Source organism: Musca vetustissima, unplaced genomic scaffold (genome assembly GCF_032173495.1).
Source record: "Musca vetustissima isolate MV318-11 ecotype Yass unplaced genomic scaffold, APGP_CSIRO_Mvet_v1 utg22542, whole genome shotgun sequence".
NCBI classification, from domain to species: Eukaryota; Metazoa; Arthropoda; class Insecta; order Diptera; family Muscidae; genus Musca; species Musca vetustissima.
This window is the reverse complement of record NW_026881138.1, coordinates 73,905-101,333: the sequence shown is the minus strand read 5'-3', so window position 1 is coordinate 101,333 and position 27,429 is coordinate 73,905. Positions and strand designations below refer to the sequence as shown.

Genomic DNA, 27,429 nt, shown 5'->3' with positions numbered 1-27,429 from the left:
AACAATTCAGCTCCATTTTAGTCTTCTTCGCACCTTATTCGTAAACAATTCAGCTCCCCTTCAGTCATCAACCCACATCATTCGTAAATTTTATAATTTCTGTAACTGTGATTCCTTTATTTCTTTTATTACTTTTTTAAAAAAAAGTTATAAAAATTCGCAAATGAGTTACAAATTCTGCTGAATACTCACATTTCTCTCCCATTTGCCTTTATCAATTTTGATTGCCAACGTCATCGCTTTCAATTAGACGAGTAAGCAAAGTGCAACAGCTGGTTGGTCGCTGAGTTGTTAGCGGTGTTTTACACTGTTCGTCATGGGCATTCGTCTTGAGAGTTTTTTGCTCTCTCATTGATAATTGGGACTAGAGTTGGAAAACATTGCCATAGGTAGGATCAAAAAAGTACGAACAGGTACCTAAAATTTTTCTTCAAATGATAATAAATCATAATTATCAACAAAAATTGACCAATATGGTTTTGACAGAAGTTGTCCGGCTAATAGAGAAAAACTGTGTAAAATTTGAATTGTTTCCAAATTAACAGAGGAGAAAAAGGGGAAGAATACAATTTTTTATTCGAAAACAAAGTTCCCGGGTGTTGTCGGTTGTATAAAGGGCATACACGTATATATCATGGGCCCAAAAGAATATGTTCGCCATTTTGTTGTAATTTTAACCATTATTCCAACCAAATTTCACATCTTATTGCTAAACAGCAACCAAAAATAAATGGTTGCCGAAAAATTCTATTTGAAGCAAATGAAGTTGACAACAATTGTCATCCATAATTCAAATTTGGCAACTGGCAACGCCACTAAATTGTGGTTACCAGCCGTAATCGACCTATTAATTTAAGCGTAAATGTAATAACGAATAATAACAATAACTACTTTTTATTTTGGTACATTTATGTAAATTCGTACCTATTGTAAACAAAAAGTACGCTTGTTACCAAATTAAAAATAGCGCAACTCTAATTACTCTTAATTTACCAAAGAGAGTGAGAGAAAAAAAATCTCATGACGAATGCCCATGACCAACAGTGTAAAACCCCACATAAACAAAAAAGTGCATTTCATTGCCGGTCCAGCACAAAGCATAGATTGCATTTTTCAATACTTTGGTTCATTTCGAAGACTTTCCAAAGCTGTGATTAGATTTTATTACATTCCTAAATAAATTCCAAGTCCGCTGACCGAAATATGAATATTATTGTTGTAAAAAATGAAGCGGCTGTCATTGAGAGGTTAAAGAAAGAAATCGAAGATAGAGCTGAGGAGGCTGTCAAAACAAGAGGTGTATTTCGAGTGGGACTTTCGGGTAAGTTCATGTAAATATAATGACCTTGAAATAATCGTAAAATAATTTGTGTGTCATAGCTTTACTTATAGTTCATAGCCGGCTTATTAATACGAGGTCTAGAAGTAGATAGCATATGCTGGTTGTTGACTTTTTATACCCTTCACCATAAGGTGTAGTGTATTTTAAATTTGCCATTCCATTTGCCGCACTTCGAAATATCCACCGGGGACCCCCATAAAGTATATAAATTTATCCTTGATCAGAATAAGATTTTTGCCGATTTATGCATGTCCGTCTACTGAAATCACGATAGAGATCGCAATATTTAAGGTAGAGCTTTGAAATTTTGCACTGACATTGCTATTAATGGTTGGTATGGCAAATTGGGTATATGGCCCCAATTTTAGCATAGCCCCATATAACAGTACCTCCAAATATTCGTAATATGGGGATTTTTCACATGTTCTTCAGTCGATTTGTCTGCAATTTGCTACGTTTGGCTATCAAATCATCCCACCGAAAATTATCAATATTGGTCCAATTTTTAGGGTAGCCCCCATATGGTTGTGGAATGGTAATAAATCTTCCTACTAACCTTTTAGAGATGCCTCATATAACGCTACACCCCAAAGATCGGTATTTTGGGGAGCTTGGGCAAGTGTTTTCGGATAGGCCCCATAACCGCCATTATTCGGTAACCTCCATTATTCGGTGTGTTGGCTATTATGGCCACGATTTTAACCGAATTGATTCTATTTTGATTTGTTAAGTTCTCATGCGGTGTCAAATCTTCCAACTAAACATGATATTAATTCTTTTTTTTTTAGTTATTTAAGGGATTTGGGTATATTTTTCAATGGAATTCGATTTAATTTATTTTTTCAAATTCTTATGATATGTAAAATTTTCCTACAAAAAAAAAAAAAAAAAAATATATATATATATATATATATATATATTAATGTACCGTATTTTCCAACCGATGGGGCTGTAATTTGTATAATGGGTTCTGAAAAAGCTATATGCACATTTGTGTGATGTATATATAGGTTCATGATTTGTTATAACCCCACATAAAACTACCGTTTTCTGGGTACTAATTAATGTATAACCGAATTTTCTCAGGGAAATTTGGCATATCGATTTATTCCTGGTGAATAAAAATTAAATCTGAGGAAGTCCCATTTAAGTTTTCCAACTAGAGTGTCTGTAATTTGGAACAATATTTTTACGGAGCACGAACAACCTACTATCACATAACTCCATAACATAGTCCCCATATAAATGTCCCGATCGTCTTAGGAAATTTTGAATGCAGGTTTCGGTTTCGGCAGGGTATTAAAATTTTGAAAATAACACCATTTCTGTCATTCCCTTTAAAGCGTCTCAAAATGTTTGTTGTAGCCTCAAAAACTACAGATCTTATTGATCAGATTAAAATTATATGGCGATATGAACGTACATTGCTACTACACGTAGGAAGCTTGATATTGAAATCTGTATATATCGGCACAAGATCTTGTATAGGCTCATGTTGGATATTCTCATAGTCTCAGACGCTTTTTAATATTAATTTATTTTATACAAGTATACTTATCATATAAAAAATACAATTCCATATAATCTCCTATTCTTACAGGTGGTTCATTGGTCAACTACTTAAGCACTGCCATACAATCGATGAAAGTCGATTTGAGTAAATGGCAATTGTTCTTTTGTGATGAACGTTTTGTTGCGGAAAATGATAACGACTCCACCTATGGGGTTTACAAATCGACACTGATACCCAAAACTTCCCTTAAAGAAGAACAATTTATATGGATTAATTTGAATGGTACAGTGGAAGAATGTGCTCAGGACTATGAAAAGAAAATTCTTCAAGAATTTGATATGGAAGCATCTGTAGTACCTCGCTTTGATCTGTTGCTATTGGGTATGGGTCCCGATGGTCATACATGTTCGTTGTTTCCGGGGCACAAATTATTGGAGGAAAATCATAAACTAATTGCAGCCATTGAAGATTCACCAAAACCACCACCTAAACGTGTAACTATGACATTACCACTTATCAACAATGCTTCGTGTTGCCTTTTTGCAATGTGTGGCGAAGGAAAGGCGGAGATGGTGAAGGTACGTTGGGGGTTTCTTTTATAAGTTGATAGATATATTTCAATTGTATTTGCTTTTTTATTTTTCAGAGAGTTTTTGTTGACAAGGAACCTTTACCAGCGGGTCTGGTACAACCTACCAATGGTGATCTCATTTGCATTTTAGACGAAGCCGCCGGAAAATATGTAAAATAGATTTTATTGTCAAATATCAAATTTATTAAGAGTAACATGATTTTTTATACGTACATATATGTTTATTTTCGAAATTGATTTACACTAAAAATCTAAGATTTGTTTAAAGTACATAATTACTTTATGTTATATAATTATTTAACATATTCTGTGGGTATATTTAGAGAAGGAGTGGATGGAACAAATCATGAACTTAAATAATTTATGGCAATCCAGATCGAAAAATAAAAATAGTTCTCGATGCCTGTAAAATGGGCATGGTTGTACCGCTAGTAAAGCCAGCAAAGGTGAATCATACTCTTGAGACATTGCTACTCATTGGCTGTTCAATTGCTGTTCATCAACACGGATTCCGGAAATAGCTTAGCACACCAACAGTTTTGCACGCCATTTTCACACATAGAACGGAAGGACTCAACCAGAACAGATCGTGTAGTAGGACAGTTATGGTGGCTCTGGACCTATTAAAGGCATTTTATACAGTCAGTTAGAGGAAGTTGTTCGAGAACGTGAAACGAACAGCCATCCAGCCATGTTTGAAACTTTGGATCGTAAATTCTATGTGTGAACGCCAGTCGTACGTGGAATTCAGAAATAAGAAGTCGAAGGCCCGTAGAGTTGAACAGGGAGTTCTCCAAGGAGGGGTGATATCCAACTATTTCTCCTCCCTTCCATTCTCTTTTTCTTTTCTTTTCAGACATCAAGGATGATCACAATGGAAATTGTCTCTGAGTGAACGGCTGTAAATTAGTAACCGTACATCCCCAACCTTACCTAACCTAGGGTTGATATCTCTGGGACTGTTATCCTCTACCTTTCTGAAATTCCACAACCACCTTATGGCATAAAGATCGTTACGTACACGGATCATGGCGTCAGGACCGAAAATTTATGACATTTGTGTGAGGCTGAATAGATTTTGGTGGATATAGCTGATTTTTTTCGAGAGAAGAATGTGGAAAGTTGACGAAGAAACGTTCTTAACAACATACACAGCACACAGGTACAAAATATTCATTCCTGCCAGAATGCCGCCCTGGGGACTGCAACAGGTTGTCTCTTCATGATCCCAATATGCCACTTACATGAGGAGAAAAAGATCCTTACTTCCACAAAACGATGTTGTCGATGTAATATCTGCTTGGGTGTAATAGAAGTAGCCATCCAAACCATCCCCCTTTGGATAGGCACCCACCAGCCATGACAAGAAGGATCTTCTGGAGAGAGGATTGAAATGTATTCACAGTTGAGAAATCAATTCGAGAATACAGGGTGTATAAAATCATCGCAATATGCCACTTACAGCAGCAGAACAGCAGTAACTTCCACAAAACGATGTTGTCGATGTAATATCTGCTTGGGTGTAATAGAAGTAGCCATCCAAACCATATCTGCCTGGCATGTCCACATGACACGCAACACCTCTTCAACTGCACAACCAAACCCACTCATCTGACCCCTCTTCACTTTGGCCACAACCGACACAGGTCGCAGCTTTTTTTGAACCTGGAGTTAAAGGCAGAACCAGATTAAAGGGAAAATGCACTGCAGCAGAAACTGCTAAAACTACAACCGAAGAACTATATTTGTCATTTTGAATTCTTGAAGTGTGACCAACTTTTTCGCAACAATTTTTAAATATAGTTCTATGCTTTCACATTTTAGCTATTTTGATGGAATTCTACATGCTCACTATTGCTACAGGTGAATAACCTTTAGTGGGGGACGAAGGTCCCCCAGGTAGAGGCAAAAAACAGTTCTTAGTCGTAATTTCAAGAATCCCGAGGGGATCTCCCCCCAAACTTAGTACTAGAACGGCATATATTACGGTAAGCTGGTGGTATTCTATTAAAGGCACATCACTATGAGCTGCTACAACAAGATTTGATGTGCAAAATTTTGCTAAAAATATAAAAAAATTAAAAAAAAAATTGTAAATACTGAATCGAAGGTTTGTAAAGACTTCATTTACAATTATGATACAAAAGAATTTATTTATTATGTTTTTTTATAAATTACATCTTTTCTTAAAAAACTCATTTTGATACATATTTAACACATACATACTTAAATTAATTTATTAAAAAATCACTTTGTTTTTACTTTTTTAAGTACATTTGGCAAGTTGTTTTTTAGAAATTAATCGGTGTGAGTGTGTGTGCGAATGTTAAACTTTTTTGTTTAAAAAATAGTAAACTTAAATTTAATTAAAAAAAAAATATATATATAATAATTCAATTTATAACTATAATTTTTAGTAATACTATTTTGCGGATACTGGCTCAGCCCATAATGTTTTTCTTAATATAACCCCAACAACCCAAATTTTGATTGGCTATGGCTTCATTCGCCAGCTCTTTGTTGTATTGTTCGCGCAGCAGAGGATCTCTTGGACCCCAATCATGTTTGGGTTTAAAGGCATTTCGGAGTTTTTCTGACCACGTTGAGCCGGGAGCACGGATGGCACCTACCACAATCCAAATGGGTAGTTGTAGGACACCAAAGCAAGTGATGGTCCAGCCAATAGCTAAAAGAGAATGTTAAATTAATAAACAAAATATAAAATTGAAGAGCATCTCCCTTACCATATGCCCAATTTGGATACGTCACATTGTTGTAGGTTAAAGGTGTATAGGTGGAGAGGAAATATACCAAAATGGCGGTCATAATCAAAGGAGTGACCACAGCCCAACACCAACGCCAGTAGGGACCAACCTTGCGACCCATCATAAATTCAGCATCACGGCACAGACGATCCACACCATAAACCCAACCCAAGACATATAATTCGGCAATGCCCAATATCAAAGCAATCATGGAAGCTCCAAAGTAATCCACCAAGGTTAAAATGAATTGGCCACCCTGCAAGAACAAAGAAGAAATTAATAAAGAAATATATTCTTAAGTTACCGAGTCGGACACTGCAAATCTTCATATGGAAAAAATTAGTCTCCCCTCTTGTCAATAAACTATATTTTACGATGTATCTGTCTGACCCATTAACATTTGTTAAAAAATGTAGTTACTTACCGGTGTAACATAGGCCAATCCAACACAAAAACTGAATACGGCAATACCCAATGCACACTGCCATTGTTTAATTTTGGGGAAATTATCACGTATGGCGGTGACGGTACACGAAGTCATAGCGATGTTGGAACCAATACCCAACACAAATAACATCAAAAAGAATAGCACCGAGAAAATTTGTGGTAAACTTTGGAATTTGGCAATAGCATCCGGGTATGAAATAAAGGCCAAGCCAGCACCTCCTTTGACCACACTACCAATATCATCGGTACCAATTTCATGTGCCAAATGACCCAAAATACCGAAAATTGTAAAACCAGCCAACAGAGAGGTGCAGGTATCCAATCCGGTTACAATGGTGGCATCACGATGTACATTATGTCCAAATTTATTATACGACGAATACATAATAATATTGCCGAAGCACACTGAGAGCGAATAGAAACATTGGGTTACAGCGGCATACCAGACCTGAAAGAAAAAAAATTAGATTTATTTTGTATTTTTGAAGGCAGTCTCAGAATACATAGAAAAGAGCTAATTATATTGGAGAAGTTTAGGAAATATCGAATTTTCAACACCAAATTTCTTAATGCGGACTATGAAGGTATGTGGGGAAGCAAGAAATATCCTCCTGAGCACTTTATATTCCAACATTTGAAATCCACCATCCATTGCATTTGACGAACTTTATAAGGCTAAATGAATTGACAATGAACTGGGATCTTCATTGTCAATTGACTCAAGGTTCAAAAATGCTGCGACCTGTAAAAATTGTGTTCATAGTGAAGATGTGGTTAGTTGAGTGGATTTGGTTGGGCAGTTGAAGTGGTGTAGTGTGCCATGTGGATCATTACCACATGCTGGGGAGATATTGTCCACCGGCTACATCCATCCAGATCTCAGTTGTGCCAAGATCACTCTGGTTCGTCGTGGTAGATGGTGTTCTCCGAGCATGGCGGGAGTTCACGGAGTATTGTATTCACCCTGTATTCTCGAATTGATTCCACAACAGCATCAGTGTTTGGTCTGTTGATCTAGAGGCTACTTTTTGTACCTCTGGACATCTATCTTCGGATCATGAAGATCCTTTCTGAAATGCCTAGGTGACGGGTGCCTATCCATAAGGTAATGGTTTGGACAGCTACTTATACAACACCCAAGAAGATATTGCATGGACAACACCTTGTTGTGTTGACGCACGGAAAGGATCTTTGTCTCCTCATGTAAGTGCTCTTCATTGTCAGCTCCCCAAGTGCTGCCAGCTAGCGACTTGAGAACCTTGTTCTTGCACCTGATCTTATCGCAAATAGTTGTGACGACTTGTAAAATCTACCGAATTTGGTCCCTAGAACCTATAATATAATAATTAGTAGTCGGGATTTTGGACCAATCGATCTACATATTCAAAGGTAGCAGTATTTCCGCTGTCCATGTGGTAAACAATGTGGACGTTGATTTAGTGGCGGTTTTTATACCCTTCACCGCACTGTGGTACATATGTTTGTAACATGCAAAAGGAAACGATATATACACATGGATCCTTTTGAATCACTTTTTCAGTCGATTTATGCATGTCCGCCCGTCCGTCCGTCTGTCCATGTTAAATTGTAAATAAAATACAGGTCGCATTTATCATCCGAATTGGATGAAATTTGGCATAAGACACTTATTGTCAGTTCTCTAATTCTGGGGTTGGTAGGGCTAGTGCGACGAAGATCATCATGCTCATTTGCCAATCCCGCTGCTTCTGCTGGGAAGTTGGGTCTCAAGTCGGGTATGCGACCCGCAAGTATATATCGGGTCGCAACGACGATTGGTGAAATTTCTGAACTCTTGCCAAGTTGTTTTCCCATGGTTAAGGAAGGTACGGCGTTATGCTCAACTTCACTTCACCATAGAGATTCCTACCGGACCAAGCACCTTGGATGATTTTCCGCTTCTTATGACACTAGCAGCATCTCCAAACGTAAATTGTTGGGTGGTTCCTCCTTTAAATATCGTATTCGGGGTGTTCGGATCTATTACTTCAAAGTTGTTAACTGAGACAACGTCCGATGATCTTTCCTGGACTCGAGAGCGACTTGACCGTTGCCCACAATTAACTCATCCCGGTACTGATATTATAACACTACAGATGTTCTAGCCTCTTTTTCCGCTGATGTTCGCAGACTAACCTGTTCAATTTCGTTGTCAGTTCTCTGATTAAGGGGTTATTACGACGAAGCTCATCACGCTCATTTGATAATCTGCCGCTGCTGGGAAATTGGATATCAATTCGCGTATACGACCAGCAGTACTCTTCACTTCGTCTGTTACTCTCAAGGTGCTCTACAAACTGCCGGTTAAAATAACTCGCGCATCTCCTTGGATTTGTCATTTCAACGTCGTTAAACGAGACAAAAGTCTGATGACCTCTCCATCCTGGGTTCGAGAGCGACTTAACCGTTGCCCACAATTTACTCACTCCGGTACTGATGTTACAACACTTCAGATGTTCTAGCCTCTTTTTCCGCTTGTACACGCCTACTAACCTGTTCAGTTCTATTGCCAGTTCTTTGACTCCTGGCTTTCCCATGGCTAGGAAAGTATGACGTTCAGAAGTTAAGTCGGGTGGTCCATTGATATGGTAATAGGGAGGTGATCCGGACGTTAAGCACCTCTACCTACGTCACTTAACCGCTACCTCGATACATTCCATGTAGGGGTTCCTAGAGTCCTGCTCAAGAGAGATAGGTCTGTTGTGGACAGAATGGTGCACTAGGAATTCTAAACCTCCAACGCATTTGAAATGAAGAATTATCAGGAGTTGTGGCAGCAATTTGGGGTTTAGTGGCTGCGGTGCAGATTGCGGGGGAGTCACGTAATGCGAAGATGACGACAGTGATGCCGTAGACCACGCTAATGAAGACGATTCGAAGCAATGTAGTTCCTTCCGCTATACTCTTGCACCCGGCTTAAATCGGAACAAATCCTAAAATGTATCCATTCTCCGCATTCGTTGCATTTCAACGATATAGATCTATGGTGCTTGTGCGAAAAATCAAAACCATAGCCCGGAGTTTTTCTCAAGAATAATTCGGAGCTATATCTAAATCTGAACCGATTCCAAGAAAAGTTCGCATACATAAATTTAGACCTAATTCATAACTCCTAGATACCTCTTTAGTGAAAAGGGATTATATGTCAGTAATTAATAGCCACGATTTAAGTAGTTCGTTCATGAAAATGTGCAAACCCTAACGTGTGATATATGAACAATCGATTTTCTTAAGATGTTTCTGATATTTTTCTTTAATCATATCAAACTTATACATTTCTTACCTTTGGATCCAGAATTTTACCCCAATCAGGTTTAATAAAGTAAATAATACCATCCAAAGATCCCGGCAAGGTTACAGCTCTAATTAATAGAACAGCCATGATAATATAAGGGAATATGGCCAAGAAGTATGAAGCTTTGCCAGAGCTCTTCACGCCTTTAAATATAATAAGGAAAACACAAAGCCAGGATACGAATAAACCCAATACCAGCTCCCAATTGGGTAGACCAATGCCATCATTTATGTTGGCTTTTTCGCGTAAGACTTCATTGCTAAATAAGGAAAGAAAATTTAGAAAACAAAATTACTAATATAAACTAGAAATGTTAAGGGAATGTCCTGTGGTTAGCTTACACAAAAAATAATTCCGAACTTGTTATTGTTCGATTTGGTGCAATATCCATTCTTCCCAAATAAGCTGTTATATTTTGTTGACCCATAACCATAGACCAAGTTTTTAGTTGTTGCTGTTCTTCTTCTTTCGATGGTGCCGAATTAATGCAATTTGTGCCCCACTCTGGACGGCAATAGGCCCAGGGTAGAGGATCACGAAATGATTCCACCAAATAATAGCCAATTATGGCACATATCGATTCATAATATGTACCCAATAAATAAACCATGAATGCTTGCCCAAAGCCAATACCTTGAAAATAAGTTTGTTAATTTAATGAAAAGCGTTATCACAAAAGCGGGGATTGAAGTGGAATGAGATATAAGTCATGCAAAAATATGGTATTAGTGTAGAGTTATATATTTTTGTACTTGGTGAAATAGGTGTTATAAGTCACATAAAGTGAGTAAGGTCTAAGAGTGGAATTTAGCAGAAATTACATGAGAACAAATATATAATCCATTAATTAAATCGATATGTCATTCCACACAGCCCAAATTTTTTAAATTCTACAAGTCTATGAACTTTTTTAAAATATTTGTAACAATGCAATTCTGTTCATTTAATTCACAAAAAATGAGAAATACAGGATTGTTAATACGTCCTGCATGTCGTACTCAAGTTAGATGACAACGATAATGTACCGATTTTTGTATGTTCGCTTCTTTAGTCTTTGCTTCAGACTAAGTTCATTCAGTTGTGATTTGGACAGTGTACTAGAAGTTTTTAATTGCAAAAATGGCTCCTCCAAAAGAGATTTCTATTGATGTGCAAATCTTAATAGTAAAATATAGCAGAGTTGAGCAAATTCGTTCCCAAAGTGGTTCAATCTATTTCGGTTCGCTCGGCAAAAGGAACCGGGTCATCCATTTAGTTCAATGGTTCGTTGGCTCGCGTTAGTTCTCTCCGTCAACGAAACGATTGGATCAAAAGGAACTGGTGGAGCCAAAAGGAACGACTGGAGCACATGGAACTTGATGAACGAAAGAACCGATCGATCTAGTACCGATCGTTCCCTTTGCAGATCGACCGAACTTTTGGATATGGAAACGAGAAAAAATCGAATGAACAATTCAAATTGTAGGCAATAACTATAACCAAACATCTATACCGAAAAAACTGCATTGTCATCCCAAAAATCTAAATAGGAGAGACGTATTTTTCATTCTGAAAGAGGTGGGTAAAAATCCGAAAAGAGGTGCCACAATGCTAGATGAAAAACTTGTAATAAGTTCAGGAATGGAACCATCCAAATATCAATGGATGGTTACGGTTTACACAGTCGAAAAACTTGGCTTGTAATTATCTCTAGAATAAAGGAAAGAGAAATGTTTGCTAAGAAAAATATCACAACTACGTTTGGGTAGTTCGTGAACGAACTAGGTCCAGTTCTTTAGTTTCTATATATATATATATAGCTTCTATAGTTAAGCTAAGGAACTAGTCCCTTTTAAAAAAAGAAACGTGAAAGATCGATCCGATCGGTGAACTAGATTGCCCAATTCTAATCACAACCCGGTAGAACAGACACTACCGACGCACAGGCAGCCCAAAAAGCCTAAAGTAAAAATCCAATAGAGAATGTCACAATGCTCGCCGAAAATCTTGCAAAAAGGTCAGGAACGGTTTTACATCCATGAACCATGGATCAAGAATGGTTCCACAATCAAATCACTCAAAAAAAATGAAAATGACATAAAGAGCCGTCTGGAAGCTAGATTTTTATACAGACGAAGTATAATATATTTGGAAATGACGGTAGAGAAGGCTAAGTTGAAAAGTTTGTTTTAACTGATTAATGCCTCTTTTCCTCACCAGAATCAGTATTAATGCCTCCTTTTGGAGACAAAGCTTGTCACTGATTTCCTAAGCGATTCAATGCTACTTGGAGACTCAAATTCAAGCATTAAGTACACTTCCATTTAATTTCAGCTGTCCAGATGGATGACATAAACTCCTTCGATCACTTCGTAGTAGAACTCTTTCCTATAGGGTCTCCTGGCAACATTCGCGTCGTATGCGGTACCTTACTAGTTGTTGTTCCACTCTACCTCTGTCGTAAAAGTCGGTTAGTACTTTTGTAATGGCGGTCTTTACGAAAGACTCCGATTCTTATGGATATTAGAGCCAGATTCGCAACCCTCAGTGGAGGATTTTACCTTCAGGACTACCGCCTGGTAGGAGACTGATGCCATAAGCAATGATTAGGGAAATTGAAGTAAATTGTCAACTACACATTGATGAACTGCTGTGGATTTTAAAATTCCAGAATAGATTACCCTTACTCAGAAGCCAATCAGTATGATAGCTGCTGGGTTTTCCGTTTGTGACACTAATACGAATAATGAATGAAGTGTTGAATGTAATCTTCTTCAATATGTAATGCTTGAAAAATCATGGCAGTTGTTCATGTTCAGTTCATGTATTAATCCAAATGTTAGTATCCAGATTAGAGTTACAGCTGGAAAATCCCATTGACAATGGAAATTCCAAAATATGTCATGCACTTAAGGCCAACAGTAGTTAAAGCTGAACTAGATACTAGTTTGCGATATTAAATAAAAAACGCCACTCTTCTAAACGTAAGCAAAGGCTAGGAATCTTTAGAAATGTTCTCCAAAAACTGGTTTGTCCTGACAAACAAAAGGCGGCTTTTCCAAAGAATGCACGTGGGGTTTTGTTTATTTTTCGTTTTGGATATTATCATGCCTTGTGTGTGTTTGCCACAAAACTGAAAAAATTAAAATTTACATCAGAGTATTTACATGGTGATGAAAAGGATTTTCCCAAATAATAAGAAAAAGACTACAGATTGTCGGTGTAAAGGCTGGTGAAGAGGCTGGAAGGATGAGTAAGATGGTGGAAGCAGTGAGCAAAGACATTGCTAAGCGTACGACAGGGAAAAATCCATTCTGACACAAAGTCAGAAACTGGCCAATATGAACTTGAAAACAAGAGCGAACAACAAAATGATACCCTGAAGGGTAAGCTCGACCTTCTCTTCACTTCCTCGGAAGCGGTGAAAAAGATTTGGTCTCCGGAAAAGCAGATAAATGGCAAACCCTCAAAAAAGAGCTTCCTGTTGGGTGATATAAAATGAAAGTGAATCCAGTCCGAAATTAAAGGAGACTGCCACGAGAATCTATCTACCACAAAAATTAGCGAGGGAGAAACATGCAGCTGTAAAATTTAAAAAGGATACCCATCCCAAGAAAATCTTGTAATCTATTAGATCTGATGGGGAAATTAATGTACACATCGGGCTAATTCAGAAGCCTTGGTCTCCATCGATCTGGACTGCTGCGATTCAGAGGGATTACATAATACATAAATTTTAATCCTAAACTAGTATTGAAGTGCTGATGAATCTAGTGGCAAAAATTGTCTCTGAGGAAGTTAGACATTCCTCAGTTATAAAAGTAAAATCTTCGCCAGACAGTTGGGCAGCGAGTTCGTGACAGAAAACATTCTCGAAGTCATTGGTCTGCAGAACAAGACATTGCTGATAAATAAGTGGAAGTCTTCCACAGAGAGAAAAAAGAAGACTATCCTTATGTTAGGCTTAGGCAGGACTTCAGTGGCAAGTCTGGCTAAGACTAAGGGTAAGGTGCACTATATGTTCAATGTTGTCTACTTCAAGAATAAGAAGGCAAGGATTGGAGAGGAGAAAGCCACAAAAAGCCACGAGAGAGAAACAAATAGCAGTAAAATTTGGGGCGCCGAGGATAAGATGACCGACTCCCAAGAAAATCGTTTGAGTAAGACGGCAATCTGATGGAAAAAATAATATACACATCGGGCTAATTCAGAAGTCCTGAACTATTACAAACATGGTCTCCATCGATCTGGACTGCTGCGATTCAAAGGGATTACATAATACTTTAATTTTAATCCTAAACTAGTATGGAAGTCCTGATAAATCTAGTGGCAAGAATTGACTCTGTGGAAGTTAAACTTTATTCAGTTACAAAAGCCAAGTCTTCGCCAGAAAGTTGGACGGCGAGTTCGCGACAGAAAACACGATCGAAGTCATTGGTCTGCAGAACAAGACACTGCTGGTGAAGTTAAAATTAAAGCCTCTGGATTAAAACATATAAATTACTAAGTTGTCCATGCAAATACAGGTTAATGACATAGAAAGAAAGACTTTGACGCACTACTTTAGTTATTCCCCTCAATTAATATTTACACTAACTAAATATTGATTAAATATTTTCTGACTCAATACTTGGCAGAACTTTCAACATCCAGTGATCTAATTGAACAAATTAAACAACAATTCAATTTATTTCATTTTTTATCATTGATTTTTCCCATAGGAAAGAAATAATAAATCATTGCAGTCTGTTTGTTAGTGGAAATAATAGAAAATTTGTCCGAAGATGCTGATGAAAGCATGTCACAAAGCAATTAAAATTGTCAACAATCTGAAAAGCTTTCATTTCCGTTCGAACTTAGAAATTTTGTTGTGGAATTGCGTTGACATTTTGTTGCAGTTGTTGTTATTTTGGATTTTAATTGGGTAAGTGTGACTAAACAATAAAAACAATCAATATGTATTACGAATTGTAAAATTGTCTACAAAAAATGGGAACTATCGATTCGATTGATTGCAGCAAAGACAATTTTTTTTCCGCCGACAAAGTTCATTCTCTGAACTTGAAATGTTGTAACAGAGTGTAAACGTTTGAAGCTAATTAAAATCGGTTTACTTAAACACAAAAACATAAAACCACAACAATAATTATGATATTGACTTACAACACCATCACGGTTAGAATTATAAATTATGAGAATTTTATGAAGACATTTCGAGAGGGGAAGAGGGGTAATATTGATCGATTAGGTGTTTGTAACAATGACGAATGTTGTAACCAAGCACACACAAAGTAGGTAGTTATGAACTTGTTGCATGCAACCTAAACAATAATTCAGCACTAACTGTGAAAATGTTATTCTTCAAGGTTTGTAGACTACGTGTATGTCGCGATTTTAAAATAGCTGCGTTGAATTCTTTTGTGGTTATAAAAAAGCGGATATAGCACCGATTTAATCCAATGGAAAAGGTGAATGAATGATTGCCATCTCAAAGCCAAATGTATTCGTTACATGTAGAACATTAAAATTTTATATTATTGATCAATAATGAGGTAAGACGGACTCATATTTTGGTACCCCTATGAATTCTGTATTTTGTACATTGCATGTACTTTACAAACTAAAATCCGATTCCTGGTAACCTACAAATTTTCCGTCCAAATTGACTGTTATGTGTATGCCATTTCTGGTCATACGAGTAAAATGTCATTGCTACAAAATTGTCAAAATATTCACTGCTTTTTGTAAATGTGTGATTGTACATAATGTACAGACAAAAACCTGGTCGAATGTGATGGAGAAAAATCGGGAGAAAAGGAGAGAGAAGAAACCGTTTTTGTAGAGATTAAAAAGGAAATTTGGTGGCAGATAAAGACAGCGTGTAGAGGATATGGAAGGAGATACCGCAGAACAAACAAGAGATGGTGGTATAGAGTGTATACCACCTAGCCAATATGAGGTCAAAAAAGCAATCAATCGGCTGAAGAATACTCAAGACAGGTGGTCAAATGCTGGTCAGGAGCATGCACCAGCTGATTATTACAATTTGGCTAGAAGAATGCATGCCCAATGATTGGAACTTCAGAGTCCTGTGTCCCGTATACAAAAAAAGGAGACAAGATGATATGTGCCAACTATAGAGAAATAATTCTCCTTCCCATCGCATATAAAGTGCTATCCAACGTGCTGTGTGAACGACTGGAGCCAATGGTCAATGGCATTATTGGACCATACCAATGCGGCTTCAAACCACCATTGACCTGATTTTCACTCTGCGCCAAATCCAGGAGAAGTCCCACGAAAAGCCGCATTTGACAGCCCTATCCGTTCAGAGGTGTTTAAAGCCATGTCTGCGCTTGGCATTCCTGTAAAATTAATTCGGATATGCAGGACAAATTTAACTGGCACAAGATCAGCAGTTAAAGTCGGAAAGGACCTCTCGGAGTCCTTTAATATCGAACGAGGATTCAGACAAGGTGACAGTTTGTCGAGTTATCTTTTTAACATCCTGCTGGAAAAGGTCATAAGGGAGGCAAATATGAACAGAAAACAACACGTGTTATGAGGGTCGCACATTGAGAGCGGCAGCAGCCACCTTTGAACAAATTGAGAAGGAGTCTGCCAAAGTGGGATGGTATTCACGCGCAGTAGGCTCGGACCAACTGTGGAACTTGAGAACTACAGCTTTGAGGTAGTCAAAGATTTTATATACCTTGGTCCCGCCATAAATAAAACTAATGATATCAGTTTTGAAATTCGAAGAAGGATAGTGTTGGCCAACAGATGCTACTATTGTCTAAGTAAGCAGTTTAGAAACAAGGCAACCTCCCGCCAGGCCAAACTTACACACTACAAGACTGTACTACCCGTGCTGTTATATCGATCTTGAGCATGGGAACTTACGCAAGCATAAGAGGCAACTCTTGGAGTGTTTGAGAGAAAAATTCTCCGAAAGATCTGTGGGCGATCTGCGACGGCGGTGAATTTTGCCGTTGAATGAACCATGAGTTGTACCATCTATTCTCGGACATCGTCATGTTTAGACGTATCGAGCTGCAGCGACTACCGATATTTGAGTGTATAATGACGTGTGTTAAGAATAATTTAAATCGGTTCAGATTTAGATTTAGCTTCCATATATATTTTCGTCCGATTTTATGTAAATGGTGCCCCAAAGGCCCTGCATTTTTAAACTCTCAATATTTGTCCGATTAGCGTGGGGTCTCTGGTTAACGGAAAGGCAAATTTAATATACACTAGTTCTCAAAAGTGGACGAATATTAATAACATAGTTCCGAAATAACAAATTATAACCTATGTTGGGATACAGTTTGAACAATATTGATACATTTTAAATGGAAGATAATTATAATTATAACCCAAAAAAATGTGTCCAAAAACCAGCAAAACGCAGATAGTGGATGAGCATTGGAAAAAATATATAATCTAGTGCATATTCGGCTCACTATTTCCCACAGATATAGTCTGAATTTGTGCACAAATTTGTTTTCGATCGATTCAGATAGTGTTATTGATTACATTTATAATATTTACGATCAGGGTGTTAGAAATTTTTTATTATTATTGTTATAACGTGCATTACCAAACCATTACCAAAAAAAACTACATTTGAAAACGGACAAAAACTCACATAAAATACAATTCTGCCGATGATGTTGGTTTAGCACTTTGCAATGCCGCCGCCGATGTTGAAACATTATTTAAACTCATCAAAACCGATGAGTTCGTCACTAGCTTACTCGAAATATTATCAGCAGAATTGTATAGGAAATCGGCGGTATTTTTCTCATTGGATGCTACACAAACAGCATTCCATGAATCGTCACACTGTGACCAAGGCAATGGTGAACGAAATGAATCGAATAGGTAACGGGTGGTCATGCCCATGATGGCAACATAATATGTGGTGACCATTGATATTGAGACAACTTGGCCAATACCAATGCCTACGGATGATAATGAAATGGAATTCAGGACAAATTACAAATGAGTGACATTAAATAAATTTTCCGATTTCTCTTACCTCTCATGGCTGGACACAAATCGAATACCTTCACCGAACCACGACTTGAAAATTGTCCAATAATCATTTCCAAATAATATATGGGTTTACCAATAAGAAACAATACCACCAAATAGGGTATTAAAAATGCTCCACCACCATTGTCGAGGGCGGTAAATGGAAAACGCCAAACATTGCCTAAACCCACAGACATGGCTATGCAGGACATAAGAAATTCGACACCTTTACCCCATTGTTCACGTTCTTTGACAGGTTTGCCGGGTTTGGGAGGGGGCTAGAATGAAGGATATCAGGAATATATGTAATTTGTTCTGGATTTAACTACTTACCTCACTATTTGAATGATTATTTAAATCCTGTGATTTATTCACACCATCATCTCCTATAAAGGCGGGATTTTCATGCGGGGTCACCATTTTGAATGATTATAAATTTGAAGTCAATCTGAAAAAGATAAGAATATAAGAAATCTATTATGTATCAATAAATAATATGAATTAAAATGCCCACAAATTAAAACTTGAATCTCTGAATACATTTTAGCTCTGATAGTAATTATAATCTTTGAATACATTTTAGCTCTGATAGTAATTATAATACTGGCTAAGATAATCAGAATACCCAGAATTTAATTAGCACCTCATAATGCACAAATAAGTCAACTTTGTTGGCTAACAAGTAAAAAGGAAGTTAGCTAAATTTAAAAAAACTATTTAAAATATCTCAAAATATGGCGCTATTTCCTGTATAGGCATAGATAAGCCTCCAACACCACAGAATAAAAAAATTACAGCCACTTCGGCGTGTAAACGCAGGAAAACCTTCAAAATATCGAAAATGGGGTGGTACCGCTACACAATATCAAACAAATAAATCTCTCGTGTTAAAATGTGTAGTACCTAAAAAACTAAAATCGAGAGCTATCCTCATATGTGAAACAATGCTCCAGTGACTTTGGGAGATGCAAAGGCGATAGAGGTGACAAAGTACGAAAATCCTTAGTTGTGGACTGTCTGTCGTGGTTAAAAGAAACTGAAATATGAAGATTCGGCAAGTGATTATATACTAGACTTTGGAGTTTCTTAAGACACAAATGTAGAAATCGGATCAGAATTCGTGATTTGATGAATGCAGGTCAGACTTCGGTTCACTAAACACCCTTTACTCCTCAAGGAGTTAATCGAAAGAGAAGATTGTTTATATATTGTCTCATGTTGAAAAGCACCTAGGTTATTATACATACTTCTAGCCTGGGCAAACCTAAACGTCAGTACGACTACACAGAATAAAATAATTCTTATATTATATGTACAGAGCTTGGAAAATGTTGCCAATGTCCTGATTTCTCCATTTTATGAATGCCATTCATAAAACTTTAAATATTGGTTTCTTGTAGAAAGAGAGGTTTCTGTGGCATAGAAACTATTTTTCGTTTTGATTTTTTCTATTTTGATTTGATGTTTTCTTCATTGCTTTGTCTTTTATCGATTTTTCTTACATACTTACTTACATGTTCTTGTCATTATTACAATCCTATGCAATGTTAATCTTTCGTACCAACACCTTTTTGTTATATTGTATTTGACATTTATATCGAAATAATTTGGAAAATACACATGCGAATTTTATAATCCCAATGCAGAGGTCGGTAACAGTGTATGAAACAATGAAATGCAAAACTATTCACAATCGAGTGAGTGAAGAGACCGCGGTTATAAACAAGAGAAATAGTAGATAAACAAACGGTTGAAAACTAACAACCACTAAGTGAGAGAGAAACAGATACAAAACAAAACTCTGCCGAACAATGAATGGTGTTGTTTTTTTTTTTTTTGGGTAGAATGTGTTTTTTTTTTCAAAAAAGAGATAGAGGAAAACTGAGCGTTAATAGTGGTAAAGTATACCAAAGTATGAAAATATTTCAAATATTAATGTAATGTTTACATTCTTTTGTAAAAAATAGTGGCTTTCTCATGATTAAAGGCATTTTTATTTGCATTCTAAACGAGGTATATGTATAACATGAAACAAATTAACTATGAATGAAGTTATGAAAATATTCATTAACATTTGTTTCTGTGTAGGGAAGGAAGATTGGGGCACATTCGGTACTTTTTTAGAGCTCTATATATCATTACTTTTTCAACAGATAAAAACAATTTTATGGATAGTTATTTGCAAAAATGATACAGGCCACAATTATGGACCAATTTTCACGAAATTTTGCATGTAGGATTGGTTCTGCCCAATGAAGACCCCTATTGTTTTTGGTAAAGATCGGTTAATATTTAGGGGATGAAATGGACCAAATATTTAATTTTTGTCGGTTTTTCTGGTCACTCCTAAGGCCGCAATTATGGCCCGAACATTGTGAAATTTTACATGGATAAGAGGATCGGGCCGAAGAAAAAGCATGCCTGTTTTGATAAAATTCGGCAAATATTTAGCGGGCTAAATGGACCCAGACTTTTGTGTGCAAAATGACATAGACCCGAGAAGTTGACAGGTTGATCTGTGGGAGTTACACTTAAATATTTACAGGTGCTCACGTATTCAGATATTATTTAGTAACCCATTACCACACTAGAGGGCGAAAATATCGTGCTGATCGGTCTGAAATTTTCCATACCTGGATCGGTCAAAGACAACGCCTATAATTTTCGGTGATGATCAGATAATAATTTTGGGATGAAGTGGACACTTTTCGGTAAATTTTTTGTGTTTTGCGAGTAGATGTATACGCCACAATTATAAGCCGAACATCACAACACAACCCACGGTGAAGAGAATGTGGACAAGTAATTAGAAGGGCTGTACTGAATATAAGTAATATTCGGAAAATATGTCAGTGTAATCATGGACAGAACTTTAGAGTTCCGTGGTAGTTGTGTGGGGTATAGAATCGTCGGCCCCGTCCGACTATACTGCTTCGCTCATTTTAATTTTTATCTTTCAATATTCCAAAGACATATTATTTTTATGTTTTTTTATAAGGATGCCAACAGTGCACATCATTTATTATATTGTCCAACCGAAACAAATCGTTATCCCATTTTCCCAATACATATTTTAAAAAATTGTTTTCCATTTTCTACCAGAAAAGAACTTTCGATAGGTTCATGACTCATATGAAAGTATTTTCAGAGTTTGCAATCTGGATTTTGTTTTACTCAGTGGAAGATAATTTGTAATGAAATAGTGTTCCGCCCCCATTTAAAAGATTTTAAACGGGTTTCGATGTTTTTAAGATTTTGGACACGTTTTTGAATCGCAAACTAACTATAATTTGACATTATGGGTTCTGATTAGGAAATATTCGAATCAAAAATTTTCACTGTCGGTCCATCTTTTGGTATAATTCATATATAGACAAAAAGTTCTATATACTCTCAGATATTTTGATTTGAAGTATTTGACAAGTTGTTGCAAAACCTTACCTTACTTAACTTAGTTTTTTTCTTTTTTGAGGTGTAATCAATTTATGGCTATTGTTCCACGCTTCGCAATATAAATTCCTATCCTCTTAATTTTGCACGTAGCCCTTTTCAAATCAAATAATATAATCGCAATATGCTCATAAACTCCAATGCCATCATAAAGATTTTTCTATGAAATTGCTGTCATTTTTTTTTTTTAATTTTTATTGGAATCATTTATTTTCTAAATAATCTTATCAATTTATAAGAGTATCATAGGGTTTGTAAATAACACAATTGAAAAAAGTGGGTTAAGTTCGGTTGAGTCGAATAGTAGAAAACCTGAATGCTACATTTATATCCCAAAAAATGATAATTCTCTAGAATGGTTTAAAGACAAGATTAAAAATATAAGAGTGATTTTGAATATGGTAACTTTTTCCAAAATTAGTAGACAATTTATTAATAGCGTTTCAAAAATTTTGTCTGTATATGTAATTTTTAGTATGATCTTCCTAGTCAACAAAAATGAGGTTTACGTTTTTTCCATTTTTAGACATTCATATATGCGCCGCTCAAATGTACCGTGATTTTAATATTCCTTTATAATCTGAATTCAAAATCCTTTGAAACTAAAATTTAAGATTTTTAAAAAGTGGACTTAACCTGAACGCCTCAATGTTTTCTCTTATAGTCTTAGTCATCTTATACTATTATTGGGTGTATAAGTAACTTTTTATTTTCTTCTTTTTCCACTCAAAAGGTAAACAAACTATTATAACACAACACACTTCAAAATTTAATTGCACTAATTATATTTCATTGATAAATAAGAAGAAAAAATCCGTTTAAATTTCCCCGACAATTTGTTCTGAGTTGAGCTCATTTTGCTCGTTCATATCATAATTGTTGCTAAATTGTCACATCAAGTGATCGGTCATAAACCTATAATTTAGAAAATATTGTTTTATTGTTGTTGTTGATGTTGTCATGAGAAGATTTAGATAAAGGCAGGTGTAAGGTTGTTGTTTCGTCTGTTCAGATGTCGTTATATTTGGTTAACAAACCGGCACGTGAGGTGTTTTGCGAGTGGAATTATTTGTTTTCCTCTAATCTGATAGTTCTTCTCACTCAGTATCTAATTAGAAAATTTTGTCATTAAACTTTATAAAGTAATGTAAATATTTATAAGCATGACAATTATAATGTGTTATTAGTACCGGTATTGTATGTTATTAAATGTTTTAATTGTGTGACATACTTTTTTTGAAAAGAGATTTTATCTGGCCTTGGATTTAATTTGAGCATTTAAATGTAATTTTTATAAATATTTAATTTTTGTCTGTCACGAAGTCATTTATCCTCTTAAACCCCGAAATGCCTACATATAGGCACATCGCTTGACCATCAAATTTATTTAAAAGAGGCTATAGCTTCAAATGGGCTTTTGAGCAATGAAGTTTTTCACACACAAAGAAAACATAATGCCAAATTACAGATAAATCGCATGAAAAATGCATCTGGGACTATAAAATTATATTTAAAAATGTTTTGCGAAGAAGTTTTTTACGGAATTAGAATCCCAAATAACAAATTACTACCACTTCGTTTGTAAAATGCGCATAGGACAATTAAAATACCTAAAACGCGCATGTTATATATATGATGGCTATTGCATATATGAACGGCATACAGAAACATGGACCCATACATCCCATTTTCAATAGCAAACATCCTAGGAGTTCTTTGATAACTGACGGACGGGCGAATTTTAGAATTTATTTCTGATCAAGAAAAAGGTACACTTTTTTTGGTCTCCGGTGAATATAAAAATATCTAAAATGGGCGAGATATTATGAGAAAACATGGATCAATGATAATAAAGAGAACTTTAAAGGGCACAAATTAACTTCGATTGCTACCTAGTATGATGACGGCATCAGATCACAATTATAAAAAAAAAAATATATATAGTGACGAAACATGTTGACTCTTTAGACCAAATTGGATGATTTTGAAAGGACCCCGCTTTGGGCGCCATATTGATATTATCCATCCAAATTGACACAATATTAATATAAACACAAAACGGTTAACAATCTCTACATACACCGGTAGAATCTGCACTCGCACTAAATTAGATTTCCATGATGATAATGCTTAAGCAACATGATGAACCTGGCTTGGGTACTTAACACCAGACCTCAACTTGTCAGTAGCTACCACATAGTTCGTGAAGCATGGCAAGGAGGCCAGCAGAGGCAAATCGTCTGATTTCTGATTTCACTTCTGTAGCCGTTATACAAGACACTTGAGGCGCTACTCCTGCCATCGAAAAGAAGCAGATTTGGAGATGGTTGTGCACCGTAACAACTGTATTGCACCAAACCAGAACATACCATGTAACTGAACAGTAGCCCTTGGGATATCGAGAAGACCAACCTCTCTCCGTGTTCGAAACGTTGAATAATCAAATATATATTTTATGGATTTCAATCATATGTGGAATTCAGAAACTGGAAATCAAAGACCCGGAACTATTCAATCTCTAGCTGATATTCCATGAATTCACAATTAAATCAACACTTGGACTGCTAAAATCAAGCTCCAGCTGAACATAATAGTCGATGGAGAGACAGATTCCGATCAGCATCTACCTCAAGACATCTTTGTGGCTTGATCTAGGTTTGGTAAAAATAATAGGTTGTGCAGAGTTTGGGTCAAATCGGACATTCCATTCAACTGATATTGAATTTAAAAAATATTGACCATTTGTGGGGGAGCTACCAGAAGGAGTGGACCAATGGATCCCGTTTTCGGACTTGATGTAGGCTTGGTTAAGATAACAGGTTGTGCAAAATTTGGTTCAAATCGGACATTCCATTCGCCTAGTATTGAATTTATAAATATTGACCATTTGTGGGGGGACATTGAATTTTGTGCAAAGTTTGAATCAAATCGGACGTTCCATTTGCCTGATATTGAATTTTAAAATATTAAAAAGTGTTGACCATTTGTGTAGGAGCTACCAGAAGGAGTGGGCTTACTAAAGATAATAGATCGTGCAAAGTTTTGTTCAAATCGGATAATCGGTTTTATCCGATAATATTATATATAAAAATTTCAGTAAAATTGTGACCATTTTGTGAGGAAGGTACCAGAAGGAGCGGGCCGAAAGTTATTCTGCGCACTAGCTAGCCAGACATTTGTAAATTGTCTGAAACGGATTTGGTCCAAAAAGCATGGGGTCAAAAACCAATATTTCGATGAGGCACACTAGCCATAAGGCTAAGGGTATAAGGGGTATATTTTTGTACTTAGAAAATAAGTGCAAAAATGTGATTAAAATTTAAAAAAATAAACACATAGATCGATGTTTCGGCTATATTCCTTAGCATGGACCGATACTGCAGACAAAAGATACTTGAGCTTCAGCAATATACATACGGACATGGCTAAATTGTCTTCGAATGTCGTCGAAAAAATATATTTTTATCTGATCTTAAATTATACTATCACCTCCATACTATGCTGGAGAATATACAAAAATTATACCTGAAACTTGCAAATAAAATGTCAGTTGGCATCTCTACAAAAATATGTTTTGAACATTTTGATTGCAGATTTTTTTAACGTGTATTTAAATAAGCATTGTCTAATCTCCCTCCACCATCACTAATCAAATCATGGCCATCAGTTAATCACTCATATTTATATTTTTCATATATAGAAAATAATATAGCAATTTAGTGTATTTCACTGTCCAAATTTAATTTGAATTTAACACCCACGTAATAACCTTTTTGTGCGATTCCAAATTGATGCAATTTTTTGTTGAATTTATTTTTATTATCATTTATATGTTTTTTTTTTTTTTGTAAAATTTCAAAATGATATGATTATAGTCGTTACTTTCGCACGTCTCATTAGCACCGTCTAAATGAAAATTGTTGCAAAACTTGTTATGCTAATTAGAGTATTATTATTAAATAATTAAAGGCTTGTTAAAAGTGTGTCAATATTTATTTTTTGTGTTTTGCACACACTTAATACAAATATGGCTGAGTTGAGTTTAATAAAGAAGATTAAATAAAATAAAGTCATTGTTATTTTTTTATTTTTGTTATACGAGGAAATGGAAATTTTAAATAAGGTTAACACATTCATAAAATTTAAAATAAATTTATTTTATACAAAGACAAATTTGTATAAACACGTGTTCTATAGTTACTGTGCTTTGGAAAATCGCCTACAATTAACTATAATCGTATTAGCCACCATAACCAATCAATCAGTTTACAGACGGAATTTTATTTCATTTAGAACAACTTTCACTGAAATTCTGTCGTATGAATTTGCATGGTCTTGCAATAAATTGATTTACATGTTAATTTTTAGCAATTAATAATATTTCTAATCTATATCAGGTGCAGTAATAAATTCCGGAACTTGTGGCATAAGAAACAAAAGAACAGTTTTTGTTTTAATTTTTTTAGCTTTATTTCTGAATGGGTATTTATGGACTATTTACTTTATATACAAACATATAATTTAACGGAAAATAATATTTTTTTTTTATTTTTTGAAAAATCTGTTAATTTCCTGTTAAAATTATATTTTACAAATAATTTTATTAAATTTATGACCATATATATTTATTTAGTACGATTTGTTCTAGTTAAATTAAATATTGAAAGTGCCCAATAACACGTACTACTATTTATTTTTTTATTGCTGTTGTTTGTGTAATAAAGACATGTGGCTGTTTCGAAATTCGCAACTATGTATTTAAAACAAATTGTTTTAAATGATGACGAAGTGAGCCAGTTCTGGGAACATGTGTCAACTTATTAGAAAAAATAAATTTTCAATTTTATTAGTTTTTTGTTCTTCTTCGGAACCAAATTTACACTAGAAATGGGAAAAGTTGAAAATATATTAAATTTGTTATGTGGATTGTAGATTATCTAAATAGTTATATTCTGGATAAGGGGAAAATTCGAAGACGATTAAATAGTCAGTTTGCAGGTAGGTCAAGCTAGAAATAGGCTAAATCGGACAGCTATTAGGTATTGAGTCCTATCTGCAGGGTGTACAAGGGGATGACAATAAAATAGCAAGATATCACGAGGATGACTCACAAATATAAGGTCGAGCTGTTTTCCAAAGGAATTATGAATGCTGCTAATTTGCGATATGCCTGTGTTAAATATGGGACTAATACAGCTAGTAATTGGCAAAAAGTCATAAGATTTAGAGCTCCGGGGCCATTCCATGTAAGGCAAATTTAGCTGTTTGACATACATCATGAAAGAAAGAAATATGCTTAAGATATATTAGATTGGGGAAAAAGAAATCCATTATTTTTATATGAATTATAGGACTTTATTTAACATGCTTCGGAATGTCCAGCTTGGGCCAAATATGCACCGTTTTGTTGTATGGTTTGTTGCCATTTTAAAGGTAACTTCATAATACCTCTCTCAAGAAGTCCTGCTCGAATCTACACTAATTCAAGAATGCCTCTACAAAACTTCAAGTGAAAATCTCAAGAACTCTTGAAGATATAGGCGATTTATTGTGTCAGCATCAAGTGACGGTAAGAGTGATTCTCAACTTTAAACGCATTTTTCTAGAAGCAGTGCTTTACGAATTGCGAGCACGATAACTCAAAAACTAATAATCCAATCGGTTCCAAATATTGACACGTTTCTCTGGGTGTATATAGCTATCGTATGATAACGGATAAAGCCAATCGGTGAAGAACTTCCTTATTAAATGAAAATCTTGAAAATTTCAAATGGAGAATGGGGGAGGTCCCCTTAAAGAAATTTTGCAATGCAAGAAAAAGATTATAATCGTTTGGTGCCAAGTCCGGGTTATATAACGGATGCATTGAAACTCCCCAACCAAGATCCCAAGTTTCTGGCGAGTCACTGTAGATGTGTGTGGCCTAGCGTTGTCCTGTTGGCCAATTCTGAAGGTGAGAGAGGTGTCCACGACACCTCTCCTGTAGGT

General features: G+C 35.8%; 2 protein-coding genes across 2 annotated transcripts; one reads left to right on the top strand and one right to left on the bottom strand.

The window, feature by feature from the left end:
• Positions 1–1,202: 1,202 nt before the first annotated feature.
• Positions 1,203–3,630, top strand: LOC133327179 (6-phosphogluconolactonase). The gene is made up of 3 exons (XM_061535744.1): positions 1,203–1,321; positions 2,943–3,433; positions 3,502–3,630. Exons 1-3 carry the CDS (start codon positions 1,204–1,206, stop codon positions 3,604–3,606), a joined length of 714 nt encoding a protein of 237 aa, XP_061391728.1. The 5' UTR covers position 1,203; the 3' UTR covers positions 3,607–3,630.
• Positions 3,631–5,888: 2,258 nt separating this feature from the next.
• On the bottom strand, positions 5,889–18,413 carry LOC133327180 (sodium-dependent nutrient amino acid transporter 1-like). Its single transcript, XM_061535746.1, has 7 exons — positions 18,325–18,413; positions 17,996–18,269; positions 17,603–17,918; positions 9,961–10,231; positions 6,637–7,107; positions 6,192–6,468; positions 5,889–6,133 (listed from the first exon to the last, which is right to left on the bottom strand). Exons 1-7 carry the CDS (start codon positions 18,409–18,411, stop codon positions 5,889–5,891), a joined length of 1,941 nt encoding a protein of 646 aa, XP_061391730.1. The 5' UTR covers positions 18,412–18,413.
• Between the last annotated feature and the right edge of the window lie 9,016 nt (positions 18,414–27,429).